Raw genomic sequence first — 26,409 nt, forward strand, 5'->3', positions numbered from 1 at the left:
TTAAAAAAAAGTGTTGTGACTAATCTTTACACAACATTTAGGAGATGATTAAAAACCATTTAAACTTTGTCTGCATAGCTGAGATATAATTGTAACCCCTTAAAAGGACTGTTAGTTTATTCCTGATCCCTCTAAGTTCAGTTCATTTGTGACCTAAACCCTCCCCCATGGCTCTGCTACCTCTATACTAACTATTCTAATACAGTCCTGACATAATTTTATCCTCTTTAAATTTTAGATCATCCAAAGTCTGTCAGTGTACTTGCACCGTCTTGTTTGCCCATAACTCTGCTTGCTGACCTACAGTTCAATCAACAGATGCATCTTCGGGAGTACTGTGTCTAGTTCTGGTCTCTGTTATATGAAGGATATTATTAAACTGGAGAGGGTTTAGAAGAGATTTACTAGGATATTGCTGGGAATGGAAGACTTAAGTTATAAGGAGAGGATGGATAGGCTGGGACCTCTTTTTACACTGGAGAGTAGGAGGTTGAGGGGTAACTTATGGAAGTTTAAAATAATGAGGAGTATAGATAAGGTGAATGGCAAGTGACTTTTCCCTAGGGTGGGGAATTTCAAGACTAGGCGGTATATTTTAAGGTGAGAAGAGAAAGATTTAAAGACACGAGGGGCAATTTCTTTTTTTTTTGTGGTTTGTGCGTGCAATAAACTTCCAGGGAAAGTGGTGGATGCGGGTACAGTCACAACATTTTTTAAAAGACATTTGGATAAGTACATCAATAAGAAATGTTTGGAGGGATATCGGCCAACCACACAGGCAAGTGGGACTAGTTTAGTTTGGGATTATGGACTGGTCAGACTGAAGGATCTGTTTCCGTGCTGCATGATTCTATTACATCGTGAATTTAATTTTGTCATCTGTTTTCAAGTCCAATGCAGTATTTGTCTATAATTGCCTCCAGCCCTATGACCCTCCTAACGTACCTGTGCTCATCTAATTCTGGCCTCTTTGAGCACTGCAATTTTGGTCACTTCACCATCAGCAGCTGTGCATTCAGCTGCAAAGGCCCTAGGCTCTGGGATATCTTCTCTACGCCTCTTCCCCTTTTAAGACCCTTCTTAAAATCTATCTCTATGCCCAAACTTGTGGTAATCTATGTGGCTAAATATCATTGTGTTCAATCATGCTCTTATGTCATGTCTTTAGATGTTTTGTTACATCATACGCCAGTACTTCCCAAAGGCTTCCCATGCTCACCACTCTACATGCCCAAAAAAAGTGATCCCATTTCAAGTATGAAGCTGTCAAAACCCCTCAGTCATGCAGGAAGGATTAGAAGATCTACTGGACCAGAGGGGAGGTGGATTGGAACTCTCAACCCTAAAATTACAGCTCATTCCCAAGCCCTGTTTTGGAAAGGCCTGTTATAGGCACTGTAGGATACAAGTTGTTGATGTACTTCTGTTTTAAGGCTTGTGACCTTACTGATATTTTTAGGTCTGGGATGTCCAACACCAACATTCTAATTCAGTGCTTCCCAAAAGTTTTCCACAATGGTCCTATTCCAAACCTTAAATGGTCATAACCCCTCAGTAAATGGTAGGTAGGGGGGGTCACCCGTTGTTGTCTTGGTACTTGTGACTCCAGTTGGAAGTCCTGAGCCCCACTTTGGGAAGACCTGTTCTGATTAACCACATTGCCATCTGTTGGGTGGCTATCCTGCTTTGTTTCAAATTAAATGCCCTGTGCAGATTCTTGATGTCAAAGTTCAATTTTTCTGAAGGGTTGTTAGCTTTCAGATATCAATGAAAGTGATTTGAAATTATCCATCTTGTACATCAATGATTACACTAACTCCCTATACTTAGAACTTATAAGGGCTTTTGTAGCACAGTGGTAGTGTCCTTACCTCTGGGCTGGAAGACCTGGGCTCAAGTCCCATCTGAGGTGTTGCATGACCAGTCTGAACAGGTTAATTACAAATATCTACCATAGAATTTGTGGACAAATGTCACACTTCAATTCTACAATTCCTATGTTCGTACTTTTAAGAAACGTAGCTTCCAGTCTACCAAGTTTTATAAAAAAGCATTTGACAAATTGCTGTGAACTGTGTAGGTTTCCCAAATCCAGTGGAGGCAATAACTGGGAAATTCCTGGGAACCGGAATTCCTGACATTGTAATTTCACAGCAAGAGCAACTCAAACCCACTGGAGAAGGAGCTAACTGGAAATGTCCAGCCAGTCAATTGTTATACAACTACCCGATGAAAATGGGAAAGAGAGAGCTTGAATGAAATGCACAAGAAAGATACCCAGGGATAAAGTGTTTACATTTCTGAGATATTTTTCTGACCTTATTCCTCACTGTGGCTGATGAGGCTGGTGTGAGTCACCTGCTGCTAAGGTACCCTGAGATACAAATAAGGAGCAGTAGGCCATTTGGCCCCTCAAGTCTGTCTGTCATTCAATAAGACCATTGCTGTTGTGATTGTAACCTCAAATCACACATTCCCACCTACCCCCAATAACCTTTCACCCCCGTTACTCAACATGAAATTATCCTCTACTTGCCTTTAAGACAGTTGAAGGACTCTCTTCCTGAGCAGATGATAGAAGAAAAGTTAGTCGTAGAGGTCTACAGCACAGAAAAAGGCCCTTCGGCCCATCAAGTCTGCACCAGTCTAAAACCACCACCTAACTATTACAATCCTGTTTTCCAGCACTTGGCCCCATAGTCTTGGTGCCATGACATGGCAAGTGCATGTCTAAATACTACTTGTTTGAGGGTTTCTGCTTGTAACATCCTTAAGGCAATAAGTTTCAAATACCCATCACCCTCTGGGTGAAAAGATTTTTCTTCATATCTCCTCTAAGCTTCTTGCCCCTTGCCTTAAATCTAAGCCCCACGGTCAGTGATCCCTCCGTCAAGTTGAAAAGTTTCTTCCTGTTTACCCTGCCTATGCCCCCATAATTTCACACCACTCAATCATGCCCCTTTTTAGTTTCCTCTTCAATGAAAACAACTCTAGTCTATTGAATCCGGTCAATCCAAGTGCCAAAGACTCCACATGGAAAGAGCGGAAAAAACGATCTCATCTTGGGTAATGAGTTACATTGAGAAAAATTGTTGGGAGTAAATGACAAAAATAAATAAATTGTTCCTAATGGCTTGTGAATACATTTTGAGGGGAGATTAAGTTGATTTTGAAATTAAAGCAGATCTGTAGACTTGAGTAGTAAGGGCGTGGAATGCCCTGCCTGCAAAAATAGTAGACTCGCCCACTTTAAGGGCACTTAAATGGTCATTGGATAAACATATGGATGATAATGGAATAGTTTAGGTTAGATGGGCTTCAGATTGGTTTCACAGGTCGGCGCAACATCGAGGGCCAAAGGGCCTGTACTGCGCTGTAATGTTCTATATGTTCTATGTTCTTGAGGCAAAATCTTTTAAAAGGTAAACTATCTAAAGACTTTATTAATAAAAGTTAATGAAGTTGTAAGCAAAAACATCAGAGTAACATCAAATTAAAAAAGTAAAATACTGCGGATGCTGAACATCCGAAATTTTGTGTTGGAGAAACTCCACAGGTCTAGCAGTAACTGAGGAGAGATACAGCTAACGTTTTAAATTTGGTACAACTTCAGAACTGAAAGGGGCCGAAATTGGTGTTTTTATATTGTGAATGGGGGAGATGAGTAGAACTAGTAGTGAGGATACCCAGAGCAAAAGGGAGTGCTAATGGTGACAAAGGAGAGATTGAGATGTGAAATAAGTGCAAATATTAGATCTGACCAGGTAATGACAGCAGTTTCCTTTCCTAAAGGACATTAGTGAACCAAATGGGTAATCAAGGTGGGTATTTTCCTGAGAGCAAAGCCAACAGGACACCAAGACATGGCTGAGCTATAGGCAAATTTGGAGGACAGAGGTCATGCTCTAATGTTGTTGAATTCCATGTTGCCTCCTAAATGCTGCAAAGTGTCTAGGAGGAAAGTGAGGCGTTCTCCCACTTGCATTGAGCTTTGTCCATAAGACATAGGAGCAGAAATTAGGCCATTCAGCCCATTGGGTCTGCTCTGCCATTCAATCACAGCTGATAAGTTTCTCAACCCCATTCTCCTGCTTTCTCCCCATAACCCTATATCCTCTTGATAATCAAGAACCTATCTATCTCAGTCTTAAATGTACTCAATGACCTGGCCTCCACAGCCTTCTATGGCAGTGAATTCCATAGATTCACCACTCTCTGGCTGAAGAAGTTTCTCCTTATCTTCGTTCTAAACGGTCTTCCTTTCACTCTATGGCTGTGCCCTCGGGTCCTAGTCTCTCCTACCAATGGAAACATCTTCTCAACATCCACTCTGTCCAGGCCATTGTGTTCTATCAGCTTCAATTAGATCCCCCCCTCATCCTTCTAAACTCCATTGAGTATAGACCCAGAGTCCTCAAACGTTCCTCACATGTTAAGCCTTTCATTCCTGGGACCATTCTCATGAACCTCATCTGAACCCGCTCCAGGGCCAGTACATCCTTCCTGAGATACAGGGCCCAAAACTTGCACACAATACTCCAAATGTGGCCTGACCAGAGCCTTTTAAAGTCTGAGGTACATCCCTGCTTTTATATTCAAGTCCTCTCAAAATAAATGCCAAAGTTGCATTTGCCTTCCAACCTGCAAATTTACCTTGAGAGAATCCTGGACTAGAACCTCCAATTCTCTTTGCACTTCAGACTTCTGAATTTTCTCCCCATTTAGGAAATAGTCCATGCTTCTATAATTGCTGATTGTAAGTGGTTTAAAAGTCCACTTTCTATGCTGGGATGTTCACTGGTTGTTGGGAATGTTTCCAAGCAGATGTTCACCTGCACATCTGCCAATGTGGTATACTGCATCCGCTGTACCCGGTGTGGCTTCCTCTACATCGGGGAAACCAAGCGGAGACTCGGGGACCGCTTTGCAGAACACCTACGCTCGGTTCGCAATAAACAACTGCACCTCCCAGTCGCGAACCATTTCAACTCCCCCTCCCATTCCTCAGACAACATGTCCATCCTGGGCCTCCTGCAGTGCCACAACGATGCCACCCGAAGGTTGCAGGAACAGCAACTCATATTCCGCTTGGGAACCCTGCAGCCCAATGGTATCAATGTGGATTTCACAAGTTTCAAAATCTCCCCTCCCCCTACCGCATCCCAAAACCAGTCCAGCTGGTCCCTGCCTCCCTAACCTGTTCTTCCTCCCACCTATCCCCTCCTCCCACCTCAAGCCGCACCTCCATCTCCTACCGACCAACCTCATCCCGCCCCCTTGACCTGTCCGTCCTCCCTGGACTGACCTATCCCCTTCCTAACTCCCTACCTACACTCACCTTTCCTGGCCCCATCCCCGCCTCTTCGACCTGTTTGTTTCCTCTCCACCTATCCTCTCCTCTATCCCTCTTCTATCCGCCTCCCACTCTCTCCCTATTTATTTCAAAACCCCCTTCCCCTCCCCCCACCTCAAGCCGCACCTCCATCTCCTACCGACCAACCTCATCCCGCCCCCTTGACCTGTCCGTCCTCCCTGGACTGACCTATCCCCTCCCTAACTCCCCACCTACACTCACCTTTACTGGCTCCATCCCCGCCTCTTCGACCTGTTTGTTTCCTCTCCACCTATCCTCTCCTCTATCCCTCTTCTATCCACCTCCCACTCTCTCCCTATTTATTTCAAAACCCCCTTCCCCTCCCCCTTTTCTGATGAAGGGTCTAGGCCCGAAACGTCAGCCTCTCTGCTCCTATGATGCTGCTTGGCCTGCTGTGTTCATCCAGCCCTGCACCTTGTTGTCTCGGGTAAAATCCATGTTTTTTTTTCATCTTTTGTAGAAACACCCCTCAGCACAGGGTGGAAAGATGGGCTGCTCCCGCTGCTGCAGCAGTTGCAGGTCGAGCTGGCGGTATCCTGGAGAAGGCGAGTCAGGTCCGTCGGATCCAGCGAGCCAAGCAGCGGGCGGAGAGACGCCAGCTGAGCCGTAACCGCATTCAGAGACAGAACCTGGCCAAGGAGTGCCGTTTCCAACGGACCAAGCACCGTGGCAGCTTTGTCTACCAACCATGTCGCCGTCAGTACAACTACTAAACCATGCAGGACAGCAGAAAGTGAAACCAACGTCAACAGCAGAGGAAGGAGGGGTCAGATAGCCAACATTTAGCAGTGGGTTTGGACGCGCTGTGCAACTCGCCGCACAGGTTTTGAACTTAAGCTGGCTTTTAAGCGTAGCTTTTCAAAATAAAAGTCGTTCCGTTCTGCGACTGGGACACATCATCTGGGACCTTTTTAATCTTTTTTCCCCTCCTTTCCTGTGTCTTCATTTTAAGTCAATTTGTTTAGGATTGTTTTAGATGCATTGGGTCCTTTCCATTTAAGCCTCGGTTATACTTATTTGTTGGGTCATTGCAGTGCAGTGCTTGTTTTTAGTAATTGAATGGTATGGTGGGGGAATGTGCAAACCAAAGGAAGCGATGAAGCTGTTGGCATGTTAGCCTGTTAACTCTTTGCATCAGTTCATTTTATGAGGATGTAATTGCATTTGCCTGGCTTGGACAGTTGGACAGGTCTGGGTCTTAAGAATATTTGTCAAAACCACAGAATTTTCAGTCCCATTCAACATCCCACCTGAAGAATCCATTGGTATTAAATAGATTTATTTTTCTAATCCACTGGTTCAGAGATGTTAATACACATTGCTGCAACAGATGGGACTTGTTCCTGGGTCTCCTGGCTCAGAGGTAAGGACACTACCACGGTGCTACGAGGGCCCTCAAGGTTAAACAGATGCTGTAATCCTTGCCTGGCAAATTACACCAGTGTTGAAAGAACTGTTTGTTTGAGAGATCATCTAACCGGGTAGTATCCGCTTTCTTGCCAGATCAGGAAATTATTTTTTTGAAAGTGGTGGGCGTGTGAAATGCGCTGCCAGCAGTGGTAGTGGAGTCAGATACTTTAGAGTTGCTTAAAAGTCTCTTGGATAGGCGCACACAGGATAGTAAAATGTAGGGTATGCACGGTAGTTTGATCTTAGGATAATAGGTCGGCACAACATCGTGGACCGAAGGGCCTGTACTGTACTGTGCTGTGCTGTACTGTTCTACGTTCTTAAATACCTGCTGAATTCCTGGTCCTTCAGGCTGTAATGATGACAGTACAGTTAAGTTTACTTTTGATCCACTGTTTACTATTGGCACTGGCATTTGGTGCCAAGTACTCTAATCTTGTTTACACTGGTCACCATGGTTGTGTTGGCCTCCTTTTGCACATTTCACTGACCAGGGATGTCTTGGCCTTGTTGACAAATCTGGCTTGGGTCATAGTTAGGGGTTTGGCTGAAGCGATGACCCTGGGGTCAAGGTGACCTTGGGGTAAGGCTCTGACTTTGTTTCAGACATGTAGCATTTTCATCAGAAGGGTTTTAATTTGATGGAGGTTAGTCTGGATTAGGTGAATTTGCCAGATTTTTGGGAAGGGGGAGGGGGAAGAGAGATGCAGCAAGTGCCAATATAATTTGTGAAACTGCATTTGATGCTTCCTTTTCAGCCTTCCTGCTTAATCTAAATGGTTGCAGACTTTTGTCAAAGTTGTGATCAAAATTAAGTGGCAGAGGGGACAGAGATTTAGTAATTCTTAAAATCAGTTCCTTTTTAATCAACAGCTAGAATAGTTTATTTCTTCTGCATAAATCTGGGAGGCATTTACATACTTATCCTGTTTTAAAATGCAGCGAAATCACCTACTAAAAGTGATCATTTAATGAAGAAAAAATGCTAAGAGATCTTGATCCTTTTTTCAAATATCCCAAGCTAACTAATTTCATGTGTCAGTGTAGTACAGTGATATTTTGTTGCTGAACTAGCAGTGAGTTCAAATCCAATCATGGCCCTACAAGATTTTGAATTCCCCTTTTTATCTTAAAAATAAAAACTTGCAAATGAAAGACTGATATCTGTAAAATTGAACTTAAAATTGTGTGTATTAGAAACCCAGCTAGTTCACTTAATGTTCTTTTTTAGGAAGGAACTCTGCTACTAGTCAGGCCTGTATTGGAGATAATTTATTTCAAAATGAAACTGAATGTACAGTTAAGGAAAATAGACTTGCAGAGCTACAGGAAGTTCTGGGACAGAGGGGTGCATGAGAAGAGGTACCTGACTGACCAGTAATGACTCAATATGACCCTGATTTCTCAAATGCCATCTAACTTGGGTCAACAAGTCAGGTGGTTGTCTCTCTATATTGGAATTCCAATTCAAAACCTCCAGTGCTTCCAAGGTGGTCCATTACCACCACTTCAATCCACTAAGGGAAGGGATGGACACTAAATACAGCCTTGCCAGTAACATACAAATCCCAAAAGATTTTTCCAAAAATTGTACTTGTACTGGACAGTTACGACCTTTACTTGAGAATGTACTTTCCTCCTTTATAAAAATACAGATCTTCAGTAGGACTAGTTTTGATTCACTGATTTCCTCTCTCTAGGTTGAAAATATATATTGAAATTGATTTCCAACTTGTGCATCTTTAAATGGGAGAGAATGGATTAATGATTTCTTGTCCTCCATTCCTCACCTTTGAGTGCATTTCATCTCCCCTCTCGTGTTGCCTCTCTAAAACTTTGGGTCAAATGACTTTTTTAATCCAAAAATCAGTTAATTCACCTTTACACTTGAGGAAGAGTGAATAGTTAACTTGTCCTCATTTTTATACTTTTCAATCTGTTGAAAAGTTTGATCAGTTGTGACTTGGAGCTCTCCATGTGGGAAACTGCCTGGACCTGGCTAGTAATATTTGCACTGCAACGGTGGATTATACAGCACCAGCATATTTCACCACTGTGCTATTTGCAAACATGTATTTTCTTTTACTTTTCATTGATGAACATATCTTTTACAATGGATTTATTTCCAGCCATACTCACTGGAAAATGTAACCCACCCATTTGCAGAACAGATTTCAAACAGAGGTTGGTCCCGAGAAATAACGCACTGAAATAAGAATTACTTTTAACTCTATATTTGATGCAATTCCTCTGTTATATAGATTTTGCACAAAAAGTGATCTGTATTAACTTAAAATATGGTACTGATTTCTCCTCTTTATTCTATCATGGGATGTGTGTGTCACTGTCAAGGCTGACATTTTTGTCCATCCTTAATTGCCCATGAACTAATTGACTTGCTAGAACATTTCAGAGTCTACTACATTGTTGTGGGTTTGGATTCAGGCCAATCTGCTTAAGGATGGCAAACTTCCCTCTCTAAAAGACAGTTGTGAAATGGGTCATGATTATGATTACTAAGACAAGCTTTTACTTCCACATTTATTAATCAAATTCAAATTCCTTAAGCTGCTGTGTTAGGATTTGAACCTGTGTCCCCACAGCATTAGCTCAGGACTCTAGATTACTAGTCTCAAGACATTACTACTACAGCAACATCTTGCTGATCTCGTACTGTGACTTTTTGCCTCTTTAGGGTGCTGATCAAATTGCTGTGCATTTTCAGCAATTTGTTTCTTTTGTGAACAACTGTATTTCCCTGTCCCAACTTCCTTGAAATCACAAGCTTTCGGAGAGCTGCTCCTTTCTCAGATCAGCGTGTGACCTGTGACATTCTCCGCCCCAGTCAAACACTGGCATCTTTGCATCACAATTTTCTTGGCCAGCCTTTGGTCCCTCTTTAATCATGCTACCGTGTAGCTACTCTACAATTCCACCTTTAATTCAATTTGAACTTTCTATCAGTACTAATCACAGAATTGTAATGGTGCAGAAGTAAGTTGTTCAACCATCATTGTCTCTCTCTGAGCAATTAATGATGCACTTCACAATTCCTGTCCACCTAGTTAACAGATGATTAGAGTGGGGGAGGACTAGAGGGAGAAAGAGTGCACAGAAAAATCTAACTGCCAATTGGGAAAAATGCTTGTCACTAATAATGTAATTTGTATTTGTAACATACTCTGATAAATGTACACACTGCACTGTACTTGCACTAGTGTAACTGGGGCTTTCAACAGCAATTTGTATCTACTGACTAACTTGTACTGGATGCCTTGCTTAAAAGGTCCTGACACTACAGTCTAACTTCTGGATCAACAAAGTGTGGTGCTGACTGACAAAAATAACTATTTTGTAACTGAAAACATGTAGGTTTGTGGACAGTATTATATCTCTTAAATATAATAGAATATTTTGAAGTATATGCTGTGCTATTGAGACCAGTATTCTGAAGTAGAATTGCTTGTCAGTGACTGGAATGAGAGTGTTCTGCTGATGTATGTTTTTTGTTTGATTTATTTAAGGATATATGTGATGTGAGCTGCAATTTTTTCCTTTCTAGACAGCGCAGACTCTCTCAGGGACAATATGTCAATGCAGTGTGTGTTTTTAAAATTCGAAAACAAAATAACATCCATATTGAACAAAAAGCTTCTGAGGCTTTGGTGCATATTTAGTTTGACTGTTTTCCTGGTTTCTGTTCATTACAATGTCAGGGTGGATAATAAAAAAAGTAATATTTTTTACAAAGAAAAAATTACTCTCAGCATGAAGACTGCTTTCTTTCAAATGAAGCAACTGAGTCTACTATAATATTTTAATTCTCCATGCATGGTGTTTTGAGAATTCAGGTTTAAGGTGAATGATTTTATCCATTCTGTTGTATGGAAGTGTAATGATCTCTTTAGTACTTGAACATTTTCAATGGACAAGCCTCTATCTTTTGTTTTACACTAAGTTTTAATTTAATGCAGGGTCCTGTCTAATTCACAAAATACTTCAGTGTATCCTGCAGCTGTTTCATCTACTTGAGAATCAATCTTTTCGTGAATTGTGATCTTTATAGGAAGCTAGTAAGTTCTCAATTCCTTCTCATTTAAGGAATTTGATTGTTTGAATAGGTCTTGATGTACAATATTAAGTGCTTTGTGTGTCACATTAGAAAAATATTCTTAACCTGGACTCTTAAAGCAATACTCTTCTGGGGAAATTCAGTGAACATACGAATGGCATTCCCTGCTACGCTCCCACCCCCTCTCCAAATTGCGGGTCTGCAATGCTGTCTTGATATTCAAATAGTTAGACCATTAAATTTTTAAAAGCAAAAAAAAACCCGCTGAATTTCAGAAGCAGAATGTATTTCTAAATCTGAGATTATGGCATGGAAATAGTACGTTTTAATCCATCATGTTTATCCTCGCGTTTTCTCCAGATGGGCTACCTTGTTTAATCCCAGTCTCTTACTTGCTCTAAGTCAATATTTTCCCAAGGAAATCTGCATAATATTCTTCCTCTCTGTTTCTCTCATTAATGTTGCCCAGCTCTAGCTTTAGAAAATAAAGGTTGCAGTTCTGTTCCGTACACACCACCTGCTGGACGTTCAACATCATTGCCAGACTATATTTACAGCATATTAGGATGAAACACCGTACTAAACGATGGTGTCATTTTTGTAAATTTTGTTGTCGTATTATAAATAATTTTGCATATTCTACTGAGCAGCTATAGTGATCAAGCCACATTTTTGTAATAACACAAGGTGATAACTGGTTCCTTTGTTCTAATTACAATTCCCAGTGTATACTGTAGTGTTACAAGATAATATGTAAAATATTTAATTAGAAAAAACTGCTTGTTTTCATCAGTAACTTACCTCTCATCATGTATTGAATTGACTGTGTATGTGCCTTCCACTTTGGAGATGGTTTGATGGGTTTTTAAATTGTGTACGTATATTTAAAAAAAGAAATGGGAGACTTGAGTAGCAACAGTAAAGTCCTATGCAAAAAGAGGCAGCTTGTTTTTCTTTTTAGTCTTTAATTTTTTAATTCTTGGAAGTGTGAAATTTATAACTGGACTATGGGTGTGGTAATAGTGCTTACATTAATACTATTGTAGCCACTTGATGACTGTGGGAATTTCATTATTTTCATAAAAGTTCACTTTTTCCAAAAGTGTCGTCCTGAGTCTTTCACTTTCAAGATTAATAGTGTAGAATTGCTTGAGTTTTATAATTCTCATACCGTCCCAAAATGCTTGAAATTCCAAGTCTAATGACTAAAATGATAGCTGTCGCTATCATACTGAAGATTAATGGAAATCATTTGTGAAATTTGGGCAAGGGCAGCTCCATTGGGCATACTATCTCTTTTTAATGATTCTGCTGCGGTCCTATTGCTCCCCTTGAGTCACAAGGTGTGTGCTGCTTATTTTACATTACAGGAGGCCATTTAGCATTTTATGCAAATGGTGTACTCCTATGGTACAGTGGTATAGACCCATCTCTGAGCAAGGAGGTGCAGGTTCAAGTTACAACTGCTTCAGAAGTGTGCCATAACCCGTCTGAACAAGCTGATTCAAGATATTCACATTAAGACAGTGTTCCCAACACTAGCTACATGAAATCATGCTAATTATGTGCAAACTCTTGCACATTCTGAATGATGACAAGACCTTTTTTTACAGGTGGCAGTAGGGATATCTTTTGCTGACAGTTCAAGTTAATTTGGATTTAGTATTTGTAACATATGCTTTACAATGCAAAGCAGTTTCCTAGTCTGGGTTGAACGACTTGGTCATAACATGTGGCAGCTCTCCAGAGTAACCCGTTTAGGTCCCAACCCCTTGGCTGCCTATCTAATTTTCCTTCTGAATGCATTGATCATTTCTGCTTCCATCACCCTATTAGGCTGTAATCCCTGTTGGTGAATAGACAGCACAGCACTACATTACCCTGATGGCTCTTTTTTAACTGGTCCGAACACCTCCCCCCACCCCGCCACTGCTTCTGATGTGTGAACCTACACCTCAAGCACATCTTCCTCCTTTTCCCTTACCTTGTTTCCCTGTACTTGTTAACCATTTAAATTTCATTCAGGATTCTCTCCCTCCTTTTTGTTTCAGTCACAATGGGGCCAATGGCCTCCTATAGTGTGAATGGTTTAACTTTTCTCCAAAGCGTTCTACCTCCTGCTTAGCAGGAAAAGATTCCAGTAAATCTAGAGACCACCCACTTTTCCACCTGCTCACTAATATTTGAATTTCCTCCTGCTCTATACTCTGATCTTTCAAATCTTCCATCATGACAAAGTCCACTTTCAGTCTATGCTCTTATTAACAATCAATGCTCTGAGCAACATGTTCACCAATAACCTGCTCATAAATGCTCAGTTTGGGTTTTACTAGGATGTCTTGGCTCCAGTCAACCAGGAGCATACTACTGTTATGGAAACTTAAAATAAGCAAAATACTGGCAAAATTCAGGTTTGGCAGCAATACTGCAGAGAGACACTTCTGGAGGACTAACTTTTCTGTCATTCAACCACCTTCATCTTCCACCTTTCACAGATTTGACTTTGTCCCACCCAAAGTTATCATTTGACTGTTCTCTATTCTGATGGAAGATCACAGACCTGAAATGCTCTACACAGCTGCTGCCTAACCTGCATTTTCTTTTTGCAACATTTTTGTGTGTTAGGTTCCTTATTGAGATATAGGAATGATGCACAAGAAATATGTGGGGGTAGGGGGGAATGGGCAAGTTTGTACAGGATGCCAAGAATGGTGGCTGATTAACAGTGAGTTACAGGAAGATGCAGACATCTTGGTCAGATCGGCAAATCAGTGATAGATGGCATTTAACCCTGAAAAGTGTGAAGTGATGCACTTTTCCCCAAAAGTGCAATGATTAGGGAATACTTGATGCATGGCAGAACACAAGGAAACTCAGGAACAGGGGGAATCTTGGGTTGCTTGTTCACAGATCCCTCAAGGTTAATAAAGGCAAGTGGCCCATATTGTTGCCTTGCCTACCTTTATCAGTCAAGGCACCAATTCTAAGAGCAGTGAGGTTCTGTTGGAGCTGTATAAGATTTTGGTTAGGGCACAGCTAGAGTACCATGTGTAGTTCTGGTCACCACCCTAATAGAAGGATATGATTGCACTGGAGGGGATACAAAGGAGATTCACCAGGATGTTGACTGGGATAAAGCACCTTAACTATGAATAAGCAGGAAAAGCTTGAGTTGTTTTCTTTAAAGCAGAGAGTGTTGACCTGATCGAGATGCATAGGATTAAGAGGGGCTTAGACAGTGAATAGAGGCAGCTGAAAGATCAATAACAAGGATGTATAATTTTAAGGTGACAAGCAGGAGGTTTAGAGATGACTTGAGGAATTTTTCACCCGGAGGGTTGTGGAAATCTGGAATGCGCTGCCTGCGAGGGGACTTGAGGCAGGAAATCACTCAACCTTTTAAAAAAATAAATGAGTACTTGAAATGTCATAACATTCAATGTTATGGGCCTAGTAGGACTAGTGTAGATTTTAGTAGTTTCTGTTGGGCTGAAGGGCCTCTTCTGTGCTCTGATGCTACAATTCCTTATTGCACTTCGCTCCAGCCCTCATTTGCAGTTTTGGCCCAAGCAGGGACAGAAGAACAGACAGAGACTGCTCTTGAAGATTGCAGTGTGGTCCTAGTAAAATTAAGGCTAGATGTAGGGGACAGGGAAAGCACTCTTCTGGTCAGAGTCACCAAGGAAATTGGCTGTTTTTCAGAGGGGGAAAACCATCTCCGTACCAGGATATCACTACAAGAGTTCTCTGGCCAAAGTCCTAGGGATGATAATCTTTAGTTATTTCAAAGATTTTTCCTATATTGGAAGGTCAGGCATAGAGAGAGTTTCGCTGATGATGGCAGTGGTCAGTTACAATTCAACTCACAATGAAACAACTGGAGCTTGATTGCAGCAAAAATAGAAATTTTGGCTAATACATGGCAAAGCAACACTTGCACCACAACCATCTTCCTCTACTTTCAACAGCATTACCATCACTGAATCTGTCAACACCATCCTGGTCATCAGCAATGATGAGAAGCTTTACTGGGCCAGTCATACACACATCATTGTGTCCAAGATGCATTCAGAAGTTGGGACAAGGTCATTTGATGGCAGACTTGACCAAGCACCTTAAACATTTTTCTGCAATGCCAGCACAATGTGGCAACTGTGTAATTATAGCAACACTGAGGCTTCTAGTTTTACCAAAGGAGCCTTGGTGATTTACTGCAGCACGTTGAGTGTAAATATATAGTAGCAGTAGTATAAACATGGTGGAGTGAATGAATATTTAAGGTGCTAATCAAGCAGACATTGTCCTGGATAGTATCGAGCTTTTTGTGCATTTGTGGAGCTAAACTCATCCAGACAAGTAGATAGCATTCCACTACACTCCTAGCTTGTGCCCTGCAGATAATAGATAAGCTTTGAAGTGGCAGGTGGGGAGTTATTTGGTGCAGAATTCCTAGGTTCCAACCTGCTTTTGTAGCTGCATTTATGGCTAGTCCAGTATGTTTCTGGTCAATGGTAACCCCCAGGATAGTGATGATGCTAGATTCTGTTTGGTAATGCTGTTGAACGTCAAGGAAGCTTGTTAGATTATCTTAGGTTTACGAGACATTTAAGTGACAAGTAACATTCCTACCACTTGAACCCAAGCCTGAACATTGCTTAGCTACTTGCAGCATAACCTGGGCAATCACAAATGGTAATGAAAAATTGCAATAATAAGCAGAAATCCCCACTTCTGACTTTATGATGGAGGGAAGATCAGACAGTTGGGTCCTACACAATCCCCAGAGGACCTCGTGCAGAACTATCCTTTCAACAGCAAATCAGAAACAAGGGTTTCAAACTTTTATGCAAGAATTGGTTTAATGATTAATTCTCCTTGGGCAATGCTGCATCCAGATGAAAAGTTAATTTCCTCTTCCTCCATAAAAGGTTGCACAAATCCACTAAATTGTAACTCTGAAATGAGGACAAGTAACAACTAAAGAAAACACTACTTTCCTTAGTTTGGACATTACAGGACTTAATGCAACATTGTGCTAAAAAGAAAATGGTTTTGTAGAAATGAATAATTATTAAGTCTTTCAACCACATATCACCCACTACCTACATCCTTTTCTTTTGAGTCTCTCCAACTTTAAACAGTAGGCTTCTAAAAATGCAAGCTATTAAAGTGAATAGCAATACAACCCTCATCTGATTCAGCTCATCAGGGACCTTGACTGAAAGGTGCAGGAGAGACTAATTTGGTAGCAAGGCTTGTGGCACCTGTTGGCTGAGGGAGGAAAAGCAGTACTAAACATTTGGAGAGAGTAGTGTCTGAAAACCCTCAAATGACATTCCAGCCTCTTGTCGAGAGGAGAAATGTAGAAGTGTCAGTGAATGAAAAATATAAACACTACACCAGATGGAAGGTCACAAATTAAAAAATTGCATTCTAATACATCTGATATGCACAAAGTCAAATAGAAGCAGGTTGTCAAAAATTGTACAATAAACAGCTATCACCAGAGGTGTTAATTCTTTACAAATCTATATTTCTACATTTAATTTTATTCTGACACACAAGTAGATTAAACTGTACACAGCTGATGACTCTTAAGTAGCAATGACTGCCTGGAAACTCTGTACTGCAGTTGAATTGTGGAGAGTCTAAATTATATTATTTGTTTTTATCTAATAGCCACTAATCCAGTCACCACCTGAAATAATTTCAATTGCTTTTTGTGCTTAGCGTTACATCACAATGTAATGCTCAATGGCAGACATTGCAGGAATGATTATTCATGCTCACTATTTCCACACAAAACTAACTCAGTCTGCAATGCCACTACAACCTCAATGCCTGTGACAAGGAGGCTTCAAAATCTGCCAGAGTTGGATTGGCTCTTCAATTCAACATCATAATGAGCTGTGCTGTTTGCTTCTTTAAATAAAAACAGAAAACACTGGAAATAGTCAAGCAACACTTGTAGAGAGGGAGGCAGTTAATATTTTGTATCAAGACATTTTGTAATACCTGAAGGGATATTTCCTGTATTTTCTGTTTTTATTTCAGATTTTCAGCATTCGTAATATTCTGCACCTCTGTTTCCCCTCCCTGAATAGATACAAACTTCCCAGAGTGAAGTTTTAGGGGAACTAATGTACATGAGCATATAACTGAAGTGAAATAAGCTCAGATGCTGGAGAAACTCAGCAAGTCTGGCAGCATCTGTGGAGAGAAAAACAGAGGCAATGTTTCAAGTTCGAAGTGAAGAAAAGTTATACCAAATTTGAAACGTTGACTCTTTTACTCTCCACAGATTCTGCCAGACCTGCTGGGTTTCTCCAGCACTGTTTGTTTCAGGTTTTCAAAATTTACAGTATTTTGCCTTTATTGAAGTGAAATAGCTCACAGACTAACTGGAAAGGGATATGCTTTGGACTCAACTATCCAGTGGAGATGGAGTTCATTGCACCCAGGTACAAATACTCACATTTAAGACTTAAAAACGTTCACTTCAACAGTCAGAAATACCAATTAAAAACAACATACTACATTCTAACAAGATTTGTGACAGTGACAAAAGCTGGCAATTTACTTTAGCTTTGCAACAGAAATTACCAGTACAGTTACATTCTGGAAGATTTTTACTGGCTGTATGACAGGTTTTTACCTTGTTAAACAGTTTCAGAATATAAAGAAATTTTTTTAAAGTCACATTTCAGTGGGACAAATATTAAAACAGTTTTCTATACACAAGTTCATGCTAGAAAAGTAGGCTAGAAAAATTAATTAAATTCACAAACATTTACACTTCACACGTACACAATTGAGAAATTTCATTTGGATTTTCTTCGTTTTGTTTGTGTAGGGCTGGTGCCTGTACTGGTATCTAGGAGAAAAAGGAGGGAAAGAAGATAAGCATGTTTCTTTGGAAAATAAAGTGCAGATATTCTGAAATTGTTTAATTAGTAAAGGCAGTACCCAATGTGCATCCAAATTTTCGTACAAGGTGGAAACTGGTTCGATATTTGTGAGTTATATTACTGCAGGAGGAGCTCCACACAATACACATGAAACACTGAAACCTCAGAAATCATTTCACATGATGCTTATAAATGTGAGTATTCTAATAACTGGCCTCCCCACTGGACCAAAGATGATGATTTGCCAAAAAGGAAGACCCACAGGGTTCACATGATTGGCCAGAACACATTGCATGTGGATATTGGGTGAAGATGGAATGCCCCACTGTCAAAGTGCTTGCCAACACTATTTCTCAATTTTGCACAAAAGAATTGGCCTTTGCCAAAGGTGCCCCAAAAACCATACCGCTGTCAGAGTTCAAGAAAAACTGAGCAGATAAGATTATACCTTTTGTCAGTTGCTACAAAATAATTCTTACTTTTGGTCTATTTGGCACCATAAAGAGACAGTTTTATTTTATTTCAATCTAAAGCAGTAGGACACAGCTCGGAAAAGTTAGAACAGTTCAGCACTCCCTTTCTGTAACTATAATGAGTCAATGACTGACTAAATAGTAAAGTTGCTCCACTCGGTGCTCTGCCTCCTTGTTTCCCATTCCACTTTTCATAACTGAAGCCTTCACTAGGAAGTTAATCAAACTTCACCCCAATGCAGAGTGTAACTGCAGAAATATGGAGGCCGGTTAGACAAACTGGTTAAAATGTGGTTCAGATAGTACCAGCTGCATGGGTTCAGTTCAGACTTGGGGTCTGTCGAATATACAGGATATTGAAAACCCATCACTAACATCAACAGATAAAATGCCAAGGACCTGTTCTCAGGCCACACTCACATGAAACAAATAAATATCTACATATAAATATTAATAGTTATGTATGTATATGTTAAACAAATCTCCACAGGATACAACACCATGTTCCCCATATCAGAGTATTTTAACACTTTACTGATGCAAAAATGCAAATATTGTATACTCTCGTTGCGCACTCCATACGAAGTTGAACTAAAATGAATCCAAGATTCCTGATGGCCTGTCTTCCTGTTCGGTTCTAGTCTTGCAAGATCAACAATTTCCACCAACAGAGAGACTGCTTCAGGGAATAAAATGATAGCCTGACACTCAAGACCCAATTTCTCTACTTTCCTTCCTCCCCAGGCCATGCTGATGCAAAATGGGACACAGTCACTCGAGATGTTTACAACAACTTCAAAATGCACTTCGTCAACTATAAAGTGCTGTGGGACGTTCAGTGGTTGTGAAAGATGCTATGCAATATTTTTACGCAAACTAGCACTTACTTAAGAGCCTAAGTAGAGGAAGACAATAATGGCCAAATGGGGAAAAAGCTCAGTATCTAATGACATGGCATAATATCTACACACGTCGATTGTTTGAAAAGGTCACTGGTTTACAGAAGATCCAGATGAAGCTTTCCCCCAACCCCAGAACTAGATGGGGTTAGGAGGGATTAAGGTCAACTGCACAGCTCCAACTAGTGACCCGTGAGATCAAAAGACTAAAACTTGAACTAGGACTTAATTGACTGTGGGGTCCATTTGGCCATAGGGCAGCAACACAACCTGTAACAACCTGGTGGTACAAAGACAGTCCCTAAGCCTGCATATTCATTGGCAAAGCCCTGGGAAAAAAAAAATCAACAGATTTTGTCAAAGAAATCTGTTCAAATAAAAGTGAAGATACCATCTATCTTAATTTTATGAAATGAAAGTCAGAGTAGTGTTTCATATGGTGAATATAAGAACTTGGGTTCTACCTTTTGCTGCCCCTGTTGAAGAGCCTGGTCGCGAAGGCCTTTTCCGTTGTCCATTTTCAGAAGACTCCTGAAGGGATGAAGACTCCTCACTCTCCTTTTCAGCCTTTACATTTCTTCTACTGGGGCTTTTTGATTTTTCTAGATTGCTCTTTGCTTCACTGCCAAGAAAATACGAGCGAGCATTATTTCCACCTTTTATTAAAATACACCTTTAATATTTAGAAATTCAGAAACAATCAACATGAAAGGGAAAAAAACTTATTTTTGGATACCACAAATAGCAGAAAAAATGTTTGTCCAATACAGTGTACCTATTACAAGAATTTACTGCTACTTCCCATCTGTCTTAAGAACAATTTTTTAAAAAATCACCTTGCAATCTCAGGGCTAACTTAAGACAAGATCCCTTCAACAATTTTAGCTAATAGTTGGTGAAAAAGAAAAAGACAGCAACATTTAGCACTAAAAAAAATGGACTTGGGTCCTTTCCTTTGGACTCACCACAGGGAATTACACCTGAAAACAACAGAGATATTCAAGTTCAAGCCAGGGATCTCAATACGCTAACAGGGCATTTCCCAATGCCTCTCCATCTCTCAGTTGAGGGGGAAAGACATTTGAAAGATCAGTTAACATAAAACCATGTACAATAATGTCAGATTTATCCTTATCCCAAAACCAAACTCTAATCATCACATCCGTTGATTCAGTCAGAGCATCTGCCCAGAGAGGGTCAAAGCTTTTAGCAATAAGCTAACAGTGAGCAAACAGAATCAAAAGAAAATGGGAAAAATGTTTAAAACAATTCAACGCACAGCTACAATCAATATTCTGGTAAACTCTCAATCCATGGAACACAGTTACACAGGGTGAAAACAGTCAATTCCTGTTTCTTACAGAAAGGATTAATTTAAGGAGACCTTCAGGCTGGAGTTGAAGAGATTGCTTCTTATAGCCTGTCCCTGCTGACGGGGAAATAAAGAATTAAAGTATTAAAATGTTTGGGATGGTTATGTGGGAGAAACAGTGGTGGGAAGATCAAACAAATTCTGGTTTTGAAATTAAAATCCTCTTGAAGAACCAAAAGCTAAACTTTCTAATAGAAATTCCAAGATGATGCACAAACATAGCAGTAGGGGTGCAGCTTGATATTTTAGGCACAGTTGCGACAATTATCATCAAACTGACAAAAACATCATCATCTTGAGAAAAAAACGACAAAGTAAAACACTTCAAATTTGAAGATGATATGCATGATATCAAATTAAACTGGCGTGACAACACAATACAGTAACATGGTGATGAAGTATTCATACCTGCGATTCTCCCCCCACGTTTCCCCCTAATAATGTTGGCTATAAGTTATGCGCAGTAACTTGGAAGCCAATTGCATCTAGCACAGCCCTGGATTAATCTGCACCCAAAGTTAGTGCTAGTAATTAATGGGGAAAATTTAAACCATCTCTCTCTACAATAAAGTCTTTCAATCACCAAGTTAAAGAGAAACTACATTTGAGAGTTAATCAAAGGTAATGCTATTTCTGCCTCTTTTTAAAAATGAAATGACTAATACTGACAGTATATACCTACCTCTGACCCGTTTCACTTCCAATATTAAAGTCTTCTCCTGCACAAGAAAGCCCATAAATTGATTAGTGAAAACAAGGCAAATGTTTATGATATATTTGCAGCTGAAACCTACTTATTCCATACACAAGGAAAGACAAACATGAGAATGAACCAACAAATTTACACTGCTCAAACTCAGGTCACAGCAGTACACTGGAAGTATAGACATAGAGACAACTACAGACCCCATAATCAGCAATGAAGTAAATTACTAGAAAATCAGTTTTAGTGATATTGCGTGGGGAATAAATATTTTCTAGGCCACTAGAATTTAACTGCTTGCCTTAAAAGTACTGCCACAGAATCTTTTAAGTTTACCCAAGAAGGTAAATGCAACACTAGTTTAACATCTCAATTCAAAGACAGGATCTTCAGCAGTGAAATTCTCCTTCAGACCTATATAGATGTGTTGCATAATGTTGTGCACTCAACTCTTTAGAGGAAGATTGGAGCCAATGACATACTGACGGAGGTTGGACTACCATGTCTAATTCAAAACTAACAGCCCTGATGTAATAAAAAATAGATCAGTGAAATGAAAATGCTCAGGAGATGATAGGTGGAACAAGTCAGCTCTTCACTGCCAAGGGATGTTTTACACAAAACTAATTAGGACTCTCCTTTCATACAGTATAAATACTGTTTTATCATTTGTCTTTTTGCATGCAAGATGAGAAGCTTCCACAAAATATTTTCTTAGCAAAACGTAAGTTAAGTAATATCAAGTAGCAAGTTAATAATTTGCACTTTGTATGTGTAACTGTTTTGCTTTTGACTATGGAGATGGCCAATAAAATAATTCTTGTGCCCTATCGATGCGCCAGCTAAGATTAACTAGGTTGATTAAAGAATCCCCACTGTGTGGAAACTGGCCATTTGGCCCAACAGGTCCACACTGACACTGTGAACAGCATCCCACCCAGACCCATCCCCCTACCTATCCCTGTAAACCTACATTCCCATGGCTAACACACCTAGCCTGCACTATGGGCAATTTAGCATGGCCAATCCACTTAACTTGCACATCTTTGGACTGCAGGAGGAACCCAGAGCACCTGGAGAAAACCCACACAAACAGGGGAGAACGCGCAAACTCCACACAGGCAGTCTCCCGAGGGTGGAATCAAACCTGGGTCCCTGGCGCTGTGAGGGAGCAGTGCTAACCACTGAGCCACTGTGCCGGCCCGTCAGGTTAACACTGACCCATGATTAATCCTAGTATCCTGTCTATTTACACGGCTCAGAGAAAGTGACCATACCATTAGGCCTTCAGAGAAATTGTCATGTATGTTTCTTTAGAACTATCTGTACATCACTTACATAAACCATTACATTAGTTCTGTTGGTTAAAATATATTACAATGAAATGGCTAGCTGCTAGGATTGCATCATGGTTAGGATTAAGTGAATGCATTTAAGTTTTGTCTTATTCCTTCGCGTGATGTGGAGGTCTCTGGCAGATACAGCATTTGTTGCCCATCCCCAATCGCCTGTGAGCTGAGTGGCTTGCTTAGCCATTACAGAGGGCAGTAATGAGTCACCCAACATTGCTATGAATCTGCAGTCAAATGTGAGCCACAGCAGGTTCGGATGACAAATTCCCTTTTTTAAAAGATATTAAATGAACCAGACCTTTTTTTTTTTTAAAAACAATAATTGATAATGGTTACCACCGTTAGACTAGCTTTTAATTGCAGATTTTATTGTCTTTCCCTAGTGAGATTCAAAACCATGACCCCAGGACATTCACCTAGGTCTCTGGATTACTAGTCCAGTGACATTACTACTGTAACACTGTCTCCCTGTGAGAAAAATATTGGAGATTTTAATATTTCAGTTGTGACTATCCTACCGTTTTTCACAATGGTCCCTTGTTGTACTGTACTGGCTGATACTTGTTCTGGAACAAGTTGAGGTGCTGAGAATAAAATGATACTCTTAGAGACGATGTGGAAATAACAGTAATAATCATACAATACAGTATTTATAACAGTAAAGCACGAGGGGCAGAAACAAACAAATGAATGCCCTTGCATTTATATAGTACTTGTCAGTTGTCACACTCCTCAGGACATTCAGAAGTGCCCCAGTGTCATTCACGTACTCTTGGTGATGCCACTGTAATGGCTGACATACACTTGAGCAAATAAGCATAAAGCATGGTCCTGCAAACAACTGCATATAATGATACCAACTATTCCTATTTGGAATGGGGACAGCTGACAAGCAGAACTATCCAATCAACTCAGACTACACCACAAAGTGGTTGGGAATGATTCCATTGAGGCAACTTGCACTCAGAGAGTGCAAGACCTGCTATTAAATCCCACCCGAACACTGGCTGACACAGTGGTGCCAACAGACATTTGCTCAATAAATACTGAAGACATTAATGACCAGTTAATTGATTTGTGATGGTGGAAGAATGAATTGTTAGTTGAATGGATAATGTTGACTCTGGTTTAAAATCTCTTCTGAAAGATGGAACCTAATGCAAATGGAGCACTTTGCCAGGAATGTACAGAAGTTTCAAGTTTGGCAATGTGCTCCTGTTATGTGCAGAATATATACAACTGATTTTACACAGTAATTTATGTACTTTTTTTTTTTTTACACAGTCCTTCTGAACATTGTTGCCATTGTGGCCCAGTTCAAAAGCCAGAACTCTCCATTGTGCAATTGAGGGAGATAGTCAAGTGAAGGCTTGAAGTACACATTACAAATCAGTCCACATTTCCCAAATTATGATTACAGAAGTAGCAGTCAGTTTATAGCTAGATAGACCAATTAGCTCATCCAACAGACTAATCTTTAATGTTACATGCAAGGCAATAAATCAGATTATCTGATAAACTGATGTACTGATTAATGGATAAATGCACTAAAAGAAGATTGCTGCAGTTTGCTAGGAAGCATTATTTTTATTGTAGTCCATTCCCCATTTTCGAAAGGACCACAAGACACAGGAGCAGAAGTAGGCCATTTGGCCCAACAAGCCTACTCTGCACTCAATAAGATCGTGGCTGATCTAATAACCCTCAAACCTACCTTTTCCTGCCTTTACCCTATGACTTTTGATGTCCTTACTGATGAAAAATCTATCACAATCTCGAATATACTTGACAGCCCAGCTTCGACAGCTCTATGCAGGAAAGAGTTTTACAGATTGACGACTCAGAAGAAATACCTCAACTTTGTATTAAACGGGTAACCCCTCACTCTAAGATTTATGCTCTCTAATCCTAGACACTCTCACAAGGGAAAACAACCTTTCCACATCTATCCTGTGAAGCCCCCTAAGAATCATGCAAGTTTCATATAAAGTCTCCTCTCATTCCTCTAAACTCCAATGAGGAAAAGCCCAAACTACTCAATCTCGCCTCATAAGAAAATCCTTCCATACCCAGAATCAATCTTGTGAACTTTCTGTGGACTGCTTTCAATGCAATTTTATCTTCCCTTAGATAAGGGGACAAAAACTGTTCATGTTATTCCAGATGTATTCTGACTTGTCCTTGGTCCTGTGCTTTCTTGATTCCTGCTGAACTTGGGTGTTAACATTTTGTGATTCATGTACAAGGACCCCAAATCCCTATGTTGCCTTTCTGCAGTTTTTCACTATTTAAGTGACATCAGCCCTTCTATTCCTACTGTCAAAGTGCATAACCTCACACTTTTTCACATAATATTCTACCTGCCAAGCTATTTTTCCCGCACTCATGAACTGCATATATCCCTCTGTAGATGACTGGTGTCCTCACTGCTTGCCTTCCACCCATTTTTGATTCAGCTGGAAACTTGGCCATAATATGTTCTCGAAGGGCAAGTTGGGATGGTTGATAAATGCTGGGTCAACCAGTGATGCCATCCCATAAAAAAAATTCTGTCATCCAAGTCATTAGTGTATATTACAAATTATTGTTTCCAGCACTGATCCCTGTGACACATGACTAGTTACAGGTTGCATCCTGAAATGCCCTCCTTATCACAACTCTACAATTTTACAGTCACTGTTTCCAGGGGATTTTTCACTCAGATAATTAATTAACTCTGCCTCATTACACATTACCAGATCTAAAATAGCTTGACCCTGGTTGAATCCATAATGCCTTATTCTTGGAAACTATCATTCTATGTGAATACATTCTACGAATTCTTCCTCGTGGCCACCACTGCCAATTTGATTTTCCCAATCTAAATAAAGATTAAAGTCATTGACGACTAATGTAATGTCTTTTTACATGCCCACAATATCTCCTGATTTATTCTGTCCTACAGAACTGTTACTGTTAGAGGGCATGTAGACTACTCTCATCAGTGATTCTTCCCTTCGTTAATTTCAGCCTCCACCCGTATGAATTTTACATCATTTAATACAAGATAATTTCTTGCTGGTGTACTGTTCTGTCTAGTACTGCCAAAAGTACCCCACCTCCCTTTCCTTCCTTCCTGCCTGCCCTTTTGTAAAGTCACATACCCTTGAATATTTAGTTGTCAGATTTAATCCTGTAATCATGTCTCCATAATGACTACAAGAACATACCCAATGATCCCTATTTGTGCTGTTACTTCATTTATTTTTATCTGAATACTACACACATTTAAGTAAAGAGTCGTTAATTTTGCCTTTTAAAACTTTTGCTTCCACTTTGATCCTATTTATTGCTTTTCTAAATAAAAATAGCTGGTGTGCAATGGTGCCATATCCTTTTGCGTTGTGAGCCAACATAAAGATCCCTCCCAAAATATACCCACCTCCTATTAGCCCTGTCTACAGCCCTAGTTATTCAATTCATCAGGACACTGGCCCCAGCATGGGAGGCAGGGATTGTAGGTGAGAAACGTCAAGGAATCATTCCAGTGGGACTCGAAGACTAAAAATAACCAGTTCTTGATGTCTGCTGCTTGCCCATCCTGCCAAATGCAGGGGGCAGGAAGATGGGGTCTGCAGGACCAAACACTGTTATTACTCAACCAATATGGAAAAAGTGTTTGAAGGTCTTTCCTCAATAGGAACCAGATAGTATCAGTAGTGAAGCCAGTGGTTGAAACAGTACTGCTACTTGCTCCCCCTAATAGTATATCAAAGCAAGTTTCCAAATTCACAATTCCTTCAAGGGAATAACAAAATAAATAATAAAGGCATAAAGTCACAACTTTATGCTGCTGCAATGAAGTTA

The 26,409-nt window shown here is 40.3% G+C and overlaps 2 protein-coding genes across 17 annotated transcripts in view; one reads left to right on the forward strand and one right to left on the reverse strand.

The window, feature by feature from the left end:
• LOC109918607 (tumor protein p53-inducible nuclear protein 1) overlaps positions 1–14,370 on the forward strand; it is a 43,956-nt gene extending 29,586 nt beyond the window's left edge. For all 5 annotated transcript variants that reach the window (XM_048608347.1, XM_048608348.1, XM_048608346.1 and 2 more), the window contains exon 4: positions 5,835–14,370. In XM_048608347.1, the coding sequence (XP_048464304.1) occupies positions 5,835–6,087 (253 nt within the window). In that variant the 3' untranslated portion in view covers positions 6,088–14,370. The remainder of the gene's footprint in view (positions 1–5,834) is intronic.
• Positions 14,371–15,696: 1,326 nt separating this feature from the next.
• Positions 15,697–26,409, reverse strand: part of ncoa6 (nuclear receptor coactivator 6) — a 58,351-nt gene continuing 47,638 nt past the window's right edge. For 6 of the 12 annotated variants that reach the window (XM_020515760.2, XM_020515758.2, XM_020515761.2 and 3 more), the window contains 4 exons: positions 23,082–23,147; positions 21,191–21,227; positions 19,601–19,758; positions 15,697–17,730 (listed from right to left, as the gene is read on the reverse strand). In XM_020515760.2, coding sequence (XP_020371349.2) covers positions 17,678–17,730; positions 19,601–19,758; positions 21,191–21,227; positions 23,082–23,147 — 314 coding nt within the window. In that variant the 3' untranslated portion in view covers positions 15,697–17,677. Of the gene's footprint in view, positions 17,731–19,600; positions 19,759–21,190; positions 21,228–23,081; positions 23,148–26,409 lie in introns of those variants that run through there. The other 6 variants (XM_048608211.1, XM_048608210.1, XM_048608208.1 and 3 more) reach the window with 2 other exon arrangements.

This window comes from Rhincodon typus, chromosome 19 (genome assembly GCF_021869965.1).
Source record: "Rhincodon typus isolate 14 chromosome 19, sRhiTyp1.1, whole genome shotgun sequence".
In the NCBI taxonomy this organism is placed as follows: domain Eukaryota; kingdom Metazoa; phylum Chordata; class Chondrichthyes; order Orectolobiformes; family Rhincodontidae; genus Rhincodon; species Rhincodon typus.